The sequence below is a fragment of the Thermobia domestica genome, chromosome 10 (assembly GCF_964235325.1).
Source record: "Thermobia domestica chromosome 10, izTheDome1.hap1.1, whole genome shotgun sequence".
In the NCBI taxonomy this organism is placed as follows: Eukaryota; Metazoa; Arthropoda; class Insecta; order Zygentoma; family Lepismatidae; genus Thermobia; species Thermobia domestica.
Genome location: NC_137463.1, coordinates 36,008,082 through 36,022,224, shown reverse-complemented (window position 1 = coordinate 36,022,224; position 14,143 = coordinate 36,008,082). Strand labels below are relative to the sequence as shown.

At 31.4% G+C, this 14,143-nt stretch overlaps 1 protein-coding gene across 1 annotated transcript in view; it reads left to right on the top strand.

The window, feature by feature from the left end:
* Positions 1–14,143, top strand: part of LOC145661960 (sodium-dependent proline transporter-like) — a 109,741-nt gene that overhangs the window by 38,077 nt on the left and 57,521 nt on the right. Inside the window, exon 5 of the mRNA XM_081727310.1 lies at positions 6,783–6,915. Coding sequence (XP_081583436.1) covers positions 6,783–6,915 — 133 coding nt within the window. The remainder of the gene's footprint in view (positions 1–6,782; positions 6,916–14,143) is intronic.

The window sequence follows — 14,143 nt, the reverse complement described above, 5'->3', positions numbered from 1 at the left end:
TGAAAACTTTCACGGAATATTCTAAGACATCTTTGTTTAGGAGCATTTGGTCTATTGCGCTTTTTGTTGTCGGTGTTATTCTGGTGGGTTCCCTAACTACTGGCGTTAAGTTGTATGAATCAATAAGAACCTGTACGTTTTTATCGATTTCGCTTGACAAAAAATTAACATTCAGGTCACCTATTACTACTACTTTATTACCTGGGGTAGTTAATTTTTTCAGTATCTCATCTAAATTGTGTGCTAATACTTTAATATTACTATTTGGGGTTCTGTAAATACAAATGATAAATAGTTTTTGTTTTGGTAACTCCATTATGCAGGACTCAAAGTCTTTTTCGGTGTTGAGGTAATTAAAATTTTTACATATATTTGTCTCTAATCCTGTTTTAATGTATATCGCAACTCCCCCTCTTTGGGTACCCGTTCTACAGTACCACTCTACTAATGTATAGTTATGGATTTTATAATATGCTATTTCATCTAATTTTAACCAATGTTCCGTTATACAGATTACATGTATATTATCTAATTCAGTGGAAAGTAGTACATCCAGCATGTTAATTTTTACCTTATTGAGACCTTGAACATTTTGATGAAAAATATTAATACTACCTATCGATACATGTGGAGTATTTTGTTTCTTTAAGTTTCTTCTGTCATGCGTAAATTTTGTTTTTGAATTTGTTAGCGTTTCACGAGTGTTTGAACATTTAGTAGTATCGGTATCTCCTACCATAAAAAATCACTGGATAATATTTTTCGCGTTCTCTTCCGTCGTTCTACCTTTTGGCCATTTTCTGTAGTTACATCGTTTACTCGATTGTTTTCTGTGCGTGGATACAATAACTTGTTTTCATAATTAAGATTACTAACACTACTAACTTTAATAACGTTACTGCTAATTTGGCCTGACCCTGTAACGCCATCATAATCTGCTATCATCTTGCTACTATCTTCTGCTTTCTGGTTTAAATCATTTGGCCTCTGTGCTAAACTAATTCTATCCACATAATCTAAACTTACACCAATAGAGCGTGCAATTTCGTTGAATTGAACAAGGCTCTTGTTTTTGGTATTTCTACTGTCAAGTACTACAGGAGCTACACCTTTCGTATTTTTTACTGAGACTTGCCATGCTAGTGGTATAGGATCCCTCTTAGGCTGCTGTTTGACTAGATTACATAGGTTTTCTGCCAAAATTGTTTTACCTATCCCGTTGAAATGCAACCCATGTCTGGTATGATACTCCCGTGGACTGTTGCTAATATCTAACACTTTAACATTTTTGAAATGTTTACACACTTTTATTATTTCTTTATTAGTCTTCTGCACTTCTTTATTCACAATTGATGCTCCAATAAGGTCGTGTCTGTGCGGTATAGTGTTTACTACGACATTTGTATGTGTTAGGTTGGGTAAGGTTTTTCTTAATACTTCAACTACACTACGAGAGTCATTTTTTGCAACGTCATTTGCGCCACCTATCACAATGACAGTATCATTTTTTGTCATAACTTTATCATTCGTTACTGGTATTTTAATACATTGACTGCCAAAAACTAGAAATAATACATTCTTGGAGCTTCAGTGTTTTATTATGAAAATAAATTGTGACTGAATGCTATCCATTCTAGTTTTGAAACATCGTATAACTTAGATAGAAATAAAGTCTGATCTAATCTAACACTTGTTATTAATAATCTGTGTTACAGTTGCGGCAATATATTATAGCCTTCATCAGACGCATTAAAGTACAATCTAAAATAAAAGCTTATGTATTTCAGCAAAAAAATGAGACATTACTTCTAACAACAAACTTTTAATAATGAAGGGAAAATCGTATTGGTTATTAGGAGTGATCTTTTTTTTTTTTTTATCTAATATATAAGCTATAGCCGTAGATTGTACTCAGGGCCGACTCTACCATACGTGTAACACGTGCATTTACGGGGGCAGGAAGTTTCGAGAGGAAGCAAAATTTGTCATAACTATATTATTTAAAATAAATATGTCTTGTTGGAGACAGACTTCATAATGATGCTAGTTAAATTTGCTAAGCTGACCGTCTATTTGAATACTACATTCATAAATCATGTTTAGGTCGCATTAGTTTAAGGTCACATGAACAGTGCTTAAACAAATGGTCACACAAATCCCAGCGTGAATTGATGGATTGTTGTCAAATACAAGAACTCAGTTCCCGAATAGTAGCAAACACTTATTCCTTTTAGTTAGTTATCACAGTTTTAATATGAAAACTAGTCTTGTCTTTGTCGCATACAAGTTTCTTATCAGTGAAGGTGGAAACAAGCTTCTTTAAAAAAAAAAGTAACAGATGTAATAGGAAAATCAAGAAACAGAGATAAAAGAGCTAGTTCCACTGGAATTGCAAACTGATATACTGAGATTGGAGCTCGATATTGAATTCTATAAAAAAGATTACCATCTTTCCTCTGCAAATGTGTTTGCTTTATCTTTCATTATCATAATAGACTAAAGAAAAAAACAGACAGAATGAGATTGTATTTTTAGTATTTAGGCCTTTCTGAGTGGGAGTGCTCTTTCCCTTTCCTTCGTTGTTCATGATGAGGTAGCATACTTAAAATCATGACTTTTAAGATTTGTTCTTTCTAGAGAAAGGAGACAGCAAATTGCCTAATGATGTATTGCCGCAACTGTAATACAGATTAGTAATAGTAAAAGTTTGCTGACACACAATCATAGTCAACGTTTTGCGAATAAAATCAGAAAAATAAACACACTGCTGAACAAGACTGCACTTATTTAATATAAAAACACATTTACACGTGACGTTTCGATCTTCTAGCCAGCATCCTCATCAGTGTACGTCTGATGAGGATCTTGGCTAGAAGATCGAAACGTCACGTGTAAATGTGTTTTTATATTAAATAAGTGCAGTCTTGTTCAGCAGTGTGTTTATTTTTCCAAAAGTTTGCTGTGATCAGATTTTATTTTTATATGTAAATTGTGAATATTAATTGTAACAATAATAACCAACCAACCAACTGCAGAGTTTTGTCAAAACTCGCCCATCATGTACATGTATGTTACAGTATGGCAGCATGGGTTTATTACGTACCAAGATAAAGAGGCGTGTGAGTTTTATGGAAAGACAATTGTACGGTAATATGCAGATATTACGAAGGTAATAACTATTAAATGATCCACATAAGTTAGAAATAATGTCAGACTTGTGTTTGTGGTGAAATGATACTCTCCTATTAAAAAAAAAATGAACTTAAAGCCAAGATGGCGAACTTTGAGATGGCTGAGATGGCTACCGTGATAGCACTATACAATAATAGACGCAGTTTTATATACATACCTCTATACAAGATATGGTGTCACCCTGTAACCTCTCTAAACTTAACCTTTGTCAAATAGTGTAGTGATGCATTGGAAACTTGATGTCGCTTAGGGCATCATTTAATATTATTTTATTAAGCTAATTTTTCTCATTGGTTCCTTTGATATGATACAGAACCATCTTAGCTGTGAGATTAATTAAAAAAAAAAAAAAAACGAAAGTCAATTTGCATTGCTATTTACAATTTCTATATCGCACTTTTAAATATTATAATACTTTACCTTCCTTAGTTTGCAACACTGAACATAAGTCTGGTATTGAAAGTAAATTTGATGCATGTAGTAATCTCACATGGTGTCATTTAAAAAACATCCTTAATGTTGGGTTGGCAAGACTGTTCATCTGTTGGTATTGCAACGAGTGTCAGACGATTTTTCGCTATTGATATTTGCTTCTTTAAAAATTTCAGCAGGGGGCGCGGTGGCTCAGTGGTAGAGCGTTCACCTCCGGTGCTTGGGGTCCCTGGTTCGATCTCAGCTCGCGTCGTGTGGACTTTGTGGTGGACAAACACCGTACTTGTGGGTTTTCTCGGGGTTCTCCCGTTTCCTCCCACTTTCTTCATTCCACCTTTTCACTCATCTCTTATCATCACCGTCTCCTTTAGCCTACCGGCATATCCGTGGGACGTAAAACTTAAAAATTTCATTTCATTAAAAAATTTCAGTGTTTTTTATTTATTTGTTTAGAAGTTACATGACTGCCTCAAGTTAAAAACTTACCCTATATATATATATATATATATATATATATATATATATATATATATATATATATATTGTTCACAATGTTCTGAGCTCAATATAACTCACATAGCAATTAGTGTGGTAATCCTTTCCGCACGGGAGTAGAAATTCTTAGATTCATATTCATATTCATATCGTCTTTATTACAGAAACTTCAGAGGACATCCAAAGCATCACAATCGTCAGATCTTAATGTTGCAGATTAAAATGCACACAGAATATTTACAAAATACATATACAGAATATATATATATATATAAATTTTCGATTGTAATTCCAGTACAATACAAAGAATTACGATTACAACACAATACAACAAATAACTACTATACATGTCTATTCATTTTTCTCATAGTTCTTGAACGCTATGTTATTTTTCACTTTAACTGCTTTGTAATTTCGTAAAACTCTTCTATATCATATATTGGATTATCTAATAAGAGTGATTTGAGTTTACTTTTAAGAGTACCTACTTCGGCATCTCTCAGTGCTTTCGGGAGAGAGTTGAATAATTTTGCGGATGTGCCAATAAAACTCTTTTGTGTTTTGGTATAATTGTATTACACTGTCATCATATTATTTTTGTATCTTGTGTTATATTAATGATACTGGAATGTTCAGGGAAGTTACTTCTGTTCTCTTTTACATACATTGAACATTGAAATACAAAAATAGCAGGAAGAGTAATTATTTTGAGTTACTTAAAGCTAGGTTTGTAGTGACTGCGAGAAGGAAGACTACATAACAATTTGACAGCTTTCTTTTGCAACTTTAAAAGCTTATAAGTGTTACTAGATCCACCCCAAAGAATACTACCATATGATAAAAAGCTGTGGATTTGGGCAAAGTAAACAATTCGTAAGATTTTCAAACTAACGCAACTTCTTCATTTTCTCAACATGTATATACATGTCTTTAAGGGAAATGCAGTTTCAGCTGCGTAAGTCAATAAGTTCAACAAAAACGTAATTTTAAAGTCAATTAAAGGTTCTAAATACATACTGGTCCAATCAACGTTACTTAAAAGATGTCTAAAAGTAACTTTAGTATCATCAGTGATGTTGCGTACCAGTTGCTTAGTATGCACCTGAGAATTAGAATTAGGTTTCTTGTACCTGTCATTTTTCGTAACAATTAAATCTAAGCTAACTATTACTGGCCAATCATCTGAAATCCAAGTTTTTACCACGTAACAACTTATACTAAACATTATGTAAGTCTTGGCACTCTATACTTTCTCTTTTTCTAAAATCAACGTTAAAATCAGCACACAGAAATATTCTATAATTGTATTTACAAACATACTCTAAGATGCAGCTTAACCTATCTAAAAATAAATCAAAATTCTTATTCTCTGTATTTGGTCTGTACAGGAAATGATAATTATTTTTAAATTTACAAGGTATATAGCTGTTACTTCAAATTCCATCTCAACTGAAAATCTCGTAACACCTTCTAATCGTTTATAATCTATACCGCTTTTTTCAAAATCATAAATTAAACAGCCGCTATGTTGTCGGGCGGGTCTACAGTAATAGTTTGCAATGTTGTAGCCGTTAATATTGTGAAGTTTAATCTCGTCATAATCAAGTCAATGTTCTACCATACATACCACATCTAAAACTTATAACTAAATCTTGTATAAAACTGGCTGCTGAGTGAAATTTATTGGAGAGATCTTGTACATTCTAATGCAAGATGCTAAACTTATTACTAAGTCCTACTTCATACTTATTTAATTTTTCCTTGTCAAGATCTAATTGTTTGAGGTTCTTACTCTTTGTCTTTACTGACCGATCAGAGTTGAAACAAGCTGAGCCTATTTGATCGGTCATACAAGTTAGTTTTTTTGTAAGTTTACTGATGCTAGCTCATCTGAAGATTCTTTAGGCCAACCAATTGGAATAATGTTATAAACAGTGGGCATATTTGAAGTTATTGATTTGTTTACAATGTCAATGATCTTGACAACTACATATATTTTGCCTAATCTGTTCAGATGGAGGCCATGTGAAGTATGATACCTCTTTCCTAATGTACTTATATCCACAATTGTAACATTATTGAAATATTTACAAAGTTTGCGCATTTCTTCATTCGTTTTCTGCAATTCCAAGTTAACACATGACCAAGGGGTCAAATCATGTCGATGAGGAACAGACACAGCAATGACATTTGAGTCTCGTAGCTCATTAAGCTTTCTCCGTAGTGCTGTCATTAGATCCCTCTGCTCATTTCTTCCAATGTCGTTGGTACAGCTATGAGAAGTCATTTTTCATACAAAGAAGTGAGAATGAAAAATGTAAAATTCTCGCTTGTGTAACAGAGAAAAACTACCCGTGCGATTGTGCGGGCACGGGCGGAAAGGGGTAGCCCTAATTATACACTTGGTATAATATAAGAAAGTGCTAGTTACTGTTTCATCATCATCTGGGCATATAGTGTTTCCTCATTTTAGTTATTATTGTTATTAGAAGTATAGCTTAGCAGTTTTAGTTATTATAAGTTTAGTTAAGTACAAAAATAGCACACGTATTCGTTAGTTAGTTCTCTACTTGACTGAGTGATAAAGTTAAAATATTCAATATCTATATTTATCTTTAGTATTTATGAGAAATGCTTGTATTAACTCTCCATATTTTTTTCAGTAACGAAGTACTTGGAATATCTTCTGGAATTGAAGAGTTAGGAGCTATTCGAGTAGGATTGCTCGTTACACTGAGTATAGTTTGGTTTCTCACATTTGTGATACTGTTCAAAGGTGTTAGAACATCCGGTAAGGTAAGATAGAGTATTTTAGTGTATACTATTTACGAAAGAAAATTCATAAATTAAAATGAATTAAAAGTTTTAAACTGTTTCAGAAGTAAATAATATTACAATTTCTGATTGCATATAATGTAACTATGCATATATTACGAATGTTTTAGTAGAGTTAGCGTGTAATGCAATGAAACGTTTATGTAAGAATATAAATATATTTTAACACACACACACACACACACTCACATACATATATATGAGTGAATTATAAGCACTTAAGAGGAATATAAACATTGTTTAAATTGGTTATTTGCATAAATCGTATAAAATAACACTTTTCTCTTGAGCACACCGACAATCTAACTATTACTCGACGCCATCTTTCTCAATAGAGAGAGAAACTTCACAGCAGAGGCCAAACACATGAGACAATGTCTTACACAGTTCCGCCACCCTGCTAACAAATGGCATTTATAGAAGCTTAAATTGTAATATTATCTGTCTACACCTTAAGACCCTGACATACTAAAAATAACAAAATATATCATTTTTCCTTTTCTTGTTTCTCATAAGCGAAAGGAGATTATGAAATGTAACCTATCACAATCATAGATAATGTTATTCTACAACAGAAAAAATGAATCTCAAGAATTTTCAGTGTTGCCAGAATAACATTTCCCCCAAAATCTAAGTTAAGGCAGCGACTAGAGGAACGAACTCAACTGCATTTGATTACGTATCATGATGTTTTGGTATTCTGTGAACTACTTTCTAAATAACATTATTATTTAATTTTATAACTGTATGTTAAAACTATTTTGTTTATTGCAAACCAAATACAATTACTATTTAAAAAATAGTTCACAGGATTCCAAGACAACATGATACGTAATCAAATACAATTGAGTTCGTTCTTCTAGTCGCTGTCTTAACTTAGATTTTGGGGAAAATGTTATTCTGACAACTCTGTATTTTCTATGGATGACAAAACTGAAAATTCTTCAGATTCATAGTTTCTGTTGTAGAATAACATTACCTTATATTTGTAGTAGGTTACATTTCATTATCTCCTTTAACTTAATAAACAAGCAAAAGAAAAATGGTAAATTTTGTATTATTTTAGTATGTCAGGCTCTTAATGTCATAGTTAAAAATATTATCACACTCAACACTATACTTAAAATATAGTATACTCAATATTGAATACATATAAGCAATAATTGAGCATTAAATCTATTAAATTCCTTGTATATACATTAATTTGATTACATGATCTCGATTATGAACTCAATAAACTTGTTACTCTACTATATTTCACAATTTAATGTTCTGTGACAATATTTATTTCAGAATATAAACATTCAATATTATAAGTATTTTATTTCACTCAAACAAATTTATAATAATTAAATAATTAGCTTAGTTATTAAGCTTAAGTTGAACGTTTTAAGCTTTCACTAATAATTTCCTACAGTTTACAGCATCTTAAAATTATTTTAACTATTACTTTCGTAATGATTATTATGCTTTATAGAATGTTGCTTTCAGTTTTTCGTTTATGTGCTTATCAAGAACAAATAGACATATTCACATTGTCTCAAATGTGTAGAGGAAAGTGGGTGAATACCGCGCAGGAGGGTAATACCGCGCATGAAAGTTTCTTTATGATATCGCAGAGCATGATATTTGTAATGGCAAGTGACAGGTAGCGAACAAGGAATGAAACAATACAACATGTAACAGTTGGCTGTGCGCGCCATAATAACTGTGCAGTTCATGTTGAAAGACAAAGTGGGAAGGTGCTTATAATTTGAGCAGACATCAAAACGTTGTGTTGGATTGTGTTTTGAAGAAGAACGAAATTTTGTTGCTAATGTACGTAGGATACTATGTTCCTTTAAAATATAAAACAACTACACGACAATATTAGCATGTTCTATTTTCAATTATTTTTTTTCTGAGTGAAGGTGCATATGGGGTAATGGCCCGCAATGTATTCCATTAGAGCGCGATTTTCCCCCTCATTGTCTTTTAGGGGACAAAATATACTCAAAACTTTCTTCCCCTCGTATTTTCGCAGATGCCGAGAAAGTACTTAAAGAAAATCAAACGCAAAAGCTGGACAGAAGAAACATTGTAAAGTAGACTTGACAATAGTTTGTGTTAAAGTTTGTAGTAGACCCTATTTTACTTCAAGTATTTCATTTCAAGTATAGTATTTCAAGTTTATTGTCTCTGTTTTCAGTATTTAAAGTTTATAGTACGTAGTAGATTATTAAATACATAAACATATATTTGGTCTCTATGATACATTAGATTATTTAATGTTAAAAAATTATCTGCACACTATTACTCTACGAGGGTGGTGAATACCGCACATTGCCTCACTTACTTTCTCGCTTGTTTTTTCACGACGTAATAAATTTGACATAATAGTTTATACATACGTTTAAAGTTAAAGCATGTGATTATATGTTTCTGAGTTCTTAGTCATTTTCATCCCAAAATGTCTGAGTAATTCGCGATTAAACCTTAAGTGCGCGGTATTCACCCACTTTCCTCTACTTAAAAACAATTGGTCTAGTTATTTATTTCTTTTTAGATTTTGTATCTAGGTACTAAATAACAGTAATTAAATGTATGAATAGATTAGATATATAAAGTTTGATATTTTTTTCTATCTTAGGGATTTACATTAGTGGCTTCTCTGGGTGAGTTAACAATCGAAATAGTGTAACTAGCCACTTATAAACTTTTTATTTCTATTATATTTTATTTTCAAATTTAATATTAATTGTCAAATAATTCTTCACATAGTTTCAAGTCAAAAAATTACTATAAAATGTTAAAAAAATATTATGTAATTTTATCTGCAAATTCGTTTTATATGCTAAAAACAATTCAATTTACATAAACTTCTTCATTATGTAAAATTTGCATAAACAAATTTCATCATCTAAACTAAATTCCTTCTTGGTATTTTACATAAACCGAATTTACGTATTTTACGTATTTTAATTTTATGTATTTTACATAAAATACATAAACCGAATTTTCTAAATCACTCTTTCAATGATGTAGTTTTATGTCATAACCACTTGCACTTTAAGTAACAACCGTAGCAAAAATAATCATATAAAACCTCAAAATATTTCCAAAATAATGTAGTATATTACCAAGTATTATATCGTTAGCTATTTCAATGTAACTTTAAAACTAAAATCACATCTTATCTTCAAGCACCAAACATCATAATCACTATTATTTTTTTTAAAAAAAAATAACAATTTTATCAAACATCATAGCTATCTATAAATCTCTACAATATTAAATACTTATACTAAAATTGCACTCAAAGTAACTATGTTATAAAAGATTAACTTCAATAAAAACACAAATATATGCTTTAAAAAATATGTAAGCTGCAAAGCATGTCTTAAAATACAAACAATTCATAAACGCCACACAACTAATCAAAAACATTAAATCATTCACACATTAAAACTTTTTGTATTCATGCCTAAATTTACCAAATTAAATTAATATAATTAAACTCTTCTATCTAAACTATATACTTAAAAAGGTTGATTATATTTAAATCACAAAAACCTCTTACAATTAACCCAATGTGAAACATAAGAGGTCCATCACGGCGAAATTAAAATACAGCTAATTTTAACAGTAATTATATGATATCTTCAAAGAGATAGAAGATAATCGAAAAGTGGAATAAGAGCTCCCTAGACAATATTATTTTACATGACATACCGTTATCACGATTCACTTATCTGCTTTCGATTTCCAGTCATTTGGAAAATAGGCAATTATTTTCGCTTTTTTAAATGGCTGCAAACTGAAAGCTACTAGGTGACTCGTGACAACGGTAACTCATGCAAAATAATATTGTCTAGCGCACTCTTGTTCCACATTTCAATTATGTTTTTTATCTATTTGAAGATATCACATAATAACTGTAAAATTAGCGGTATTTTAATTTTGCAGTGATTAGGCTTCTTAAGCATAACCACAATAGTAGGGTTATCAGAACTGAACACCGCCTGAAATTCACGCGTTCGAAATACAATCTATATGTCTACGGCCAACAAACTAAATTTACTTGCTTAAGTATTAAATTACCTATAAGTAATGATTTATTTTCTTTTATATCGTGTAAGATTGATTGATTATTAGTTATTTACAAGATTTTTATTATAACAAAAGGCAAGTTATAAATTAATTCGATTGTTGCGCTTATATTATTTCACAGAAACATTGTTTTCTCTTAATAATTTGACAGAGGTTTGGATGAAACAACATTAGTTTCGATGGAAATGAACTGCATAATTATATTTCAGTGTTGATTGGGTAAGAAGGATAATAGTGATTAAGTTCATTTTTCGGGAAAGTAGATGCACAATATATACATGTTCAAAATAATAAAGTGTATTCTCGCTATACCAGTCATTAAAGCACATGCCGAATGAGTTTAGTGTGATGAAAGCTTTATTGTCAGGTGATAGAAATGATATATCAGCGCAATTTCTGATGGCCAAAATTTAGTTTAGATAAAAATGGCCTGTCAACAGTTCTACAAAATGATTCTGGAAGATAGGTTTCCTATTGACTCAGCAAACATTTCCAAAAAATACGAATTATAGGTAGCATCTATGATCACTAACGTTGTGTTATTTTTTTTCAGGTTATTTCGGTGCATTATAGTTAATAGTAATGCTAGTGCTAGTAGTTAATAACACTGATTATAAATGTTAGTAGTTATTAATAACACTGGCTATAAATGTTATTAGCGATTAATAATACTGGTTACAAATGTTAGTAGGGATTAATACTACTGGTTATAAGTGTTAGTAGTGATTAATAACACTGGTTATAAGAGTTAGTAGTTATTAATAACACTGTTATAAATGTCAGTAGTGATTAATAACACTGGTTATAAATGTTAGTAGTGATTTATAATACTTGTTATAAGTGTTAGTATAATAACATTGCTTATAAATGTTAGAAGTAATTAATAATGCTGGTTATAAGTGTTAGAAGTAATTAATAGTGTTGATTATAAGTGTTAGAAATAAGTAGTAATACGCAAGATACAAAAATGTTCCATTTCAAATTTGTATTGTCAATACACCAATGTCCTTCGTCTGTGGCTTGCCTTCAGTTCAATCTTCAACCCTAAGATATAGTTGTGTATTGATTATAATTCTTTCTGTATTCTATTATCTTGCAATATGCAATTGTAATTGTATAATGCGTCTTCTCTTATTTACAAGAGTAAATAAAAGAATATCTTCACTATTGTTGTTATAAAACGTTACTACAACAGTAAGAGTTGAATAAAAACATATATACCATATATTTTTTTACATAGTTTCCTTGCTTTCTTAATGATCTTGTTCCAGTGGTTCATAAGCGTGAGTATTCTATTGGTGGAAAATGTTTTCTGGCTGGTCATTCAACCATTTACACACATCCTGCTTCTCATTGTACTACATGACGATTGACCAGCGTTTTTTTAAAATAAAAACTTTTTGATCATATTTCTAGCAGCAGAGCGCCGTCCTCCCCTATTGTGCTGTAAGCTTATGATGAATTTGGAGTGGAGAAATTAGATGGATGCTCTTTGTTCTTCCTTGGTGTTCACTGCCAGCGAAGTGTTCATGTTTACTCTTCTTTTTTTGGTCAACAGTATTTCGATTGGTTTGACAGCTTTCCACTCCTCTCTATCCTGAGCCAGACTTTTCATTTCCGTGTACTTTTTCTTACCTACGTTTTGTATCATTTGGTTTATATATTTCAATCCCGGCCTTCTTCTAGATTCTTTTCCCTCTGGTATTCACTCCATAGAGTCAGAGCCGTAGCTAGATATCGGCGCCCCTTACACTCACCTTACCACGCTTTTCCTCTTTTTTTTTTTTTTTTTTTTTTTTTTTTTTTTTTTTTTTTTACATATAAGAGAAGCAGGTTTTGTTGTTATGCTACTCTGAATTTTTATCAACCTGCTTGGATAGACCATTGCAACAACCAAAAGCGATCATTATGTATTATTTTACAAGTAAGAGCTGTTTTCGAGAGGCTTATTTTGGATTTCCTGTTAAACTTGACAAATCTATCTTTGGTTATATGCAAATCCACTTGGGGGAACAGTTATGGAAATTTACTGCTGTTTACAACGTTTCATACTGTCGATAAGGAATGAAATTTCAGTACATTAGAAATTGTGTTCTTTTAAAATGTTCGAAACGGTTGACAGCATTAATTTCCAGTAATAATTGTGAACTTTTGTAAGTTTATTCTGTATGTGACCATACAAATAGTATTTTAATTTGATTGTCTTACGGTAAAAAAAAATAATAAGAAGAAGAAGAAGAAAGAAAGAAAAAAGAAATGTAACAGAAGTTCAGAAGGAGCCTTCTTTGCAATATTGCAATATTGATCAATGGAAGTGAAGAATGTGTTTAATGTTTGTATTTAAAATCCAAAATATGGTTTGGCTACTACATATCTTTAAAAATATACTAATTCTTTAGTTTCTTAATGAATAAAAGTTCTGAGTTTAAGGTTAATTTTTATTAATTAATATAGTAAAAAATATCATACAACTAGAAGAAAAATATCCTGGGGATACAAGTAGTTGATGGAGAAATGATCCCAATAAATCCATTCAAATTGGAAGCATTTCGTATGTCAATAGAATAAAAAAATCACTGATAGTGGCAGTATTTGTGATAATGATCAGTTCGAAAATGTTATTATTCCCTTTCTTTACCTTCATTTTTAATATTTCCGCGCAAACAGCAGGTTGTGTGTGTCTCTTCACTCCTCTCACTTTCATACCTTCATTCTCACTGTCGTGATTAATCCGATTGCGTGATTTACTAAGCAAACTCATCACCATCAAAACGTCGAACACGTATTTCAGACTGTCCGTTTCTGATTTTGAAAACGATCCTTCGTACACTAGAAGTCATTAATCGGCACCTTGTATATCACATCGTCATTTACAAATCATATATAATAACTTTCTTTAAGTAATAAGTAAAAACTTGTTGTGACTATTATTAAATCGTTTGGGTTGCGAACGGAGTGAGCAAGAAAATTTTTAACAAAGATTTAATAGGGCGCCAATACCTTTTCGGGGCGACGCGTCGTTTACTAATTTCCAACACTTTTCCTTTCTTCTTGCTCGTTTGGTGCCCTCTTGCTATCATTCCCTCGCGTAGCGTGATTC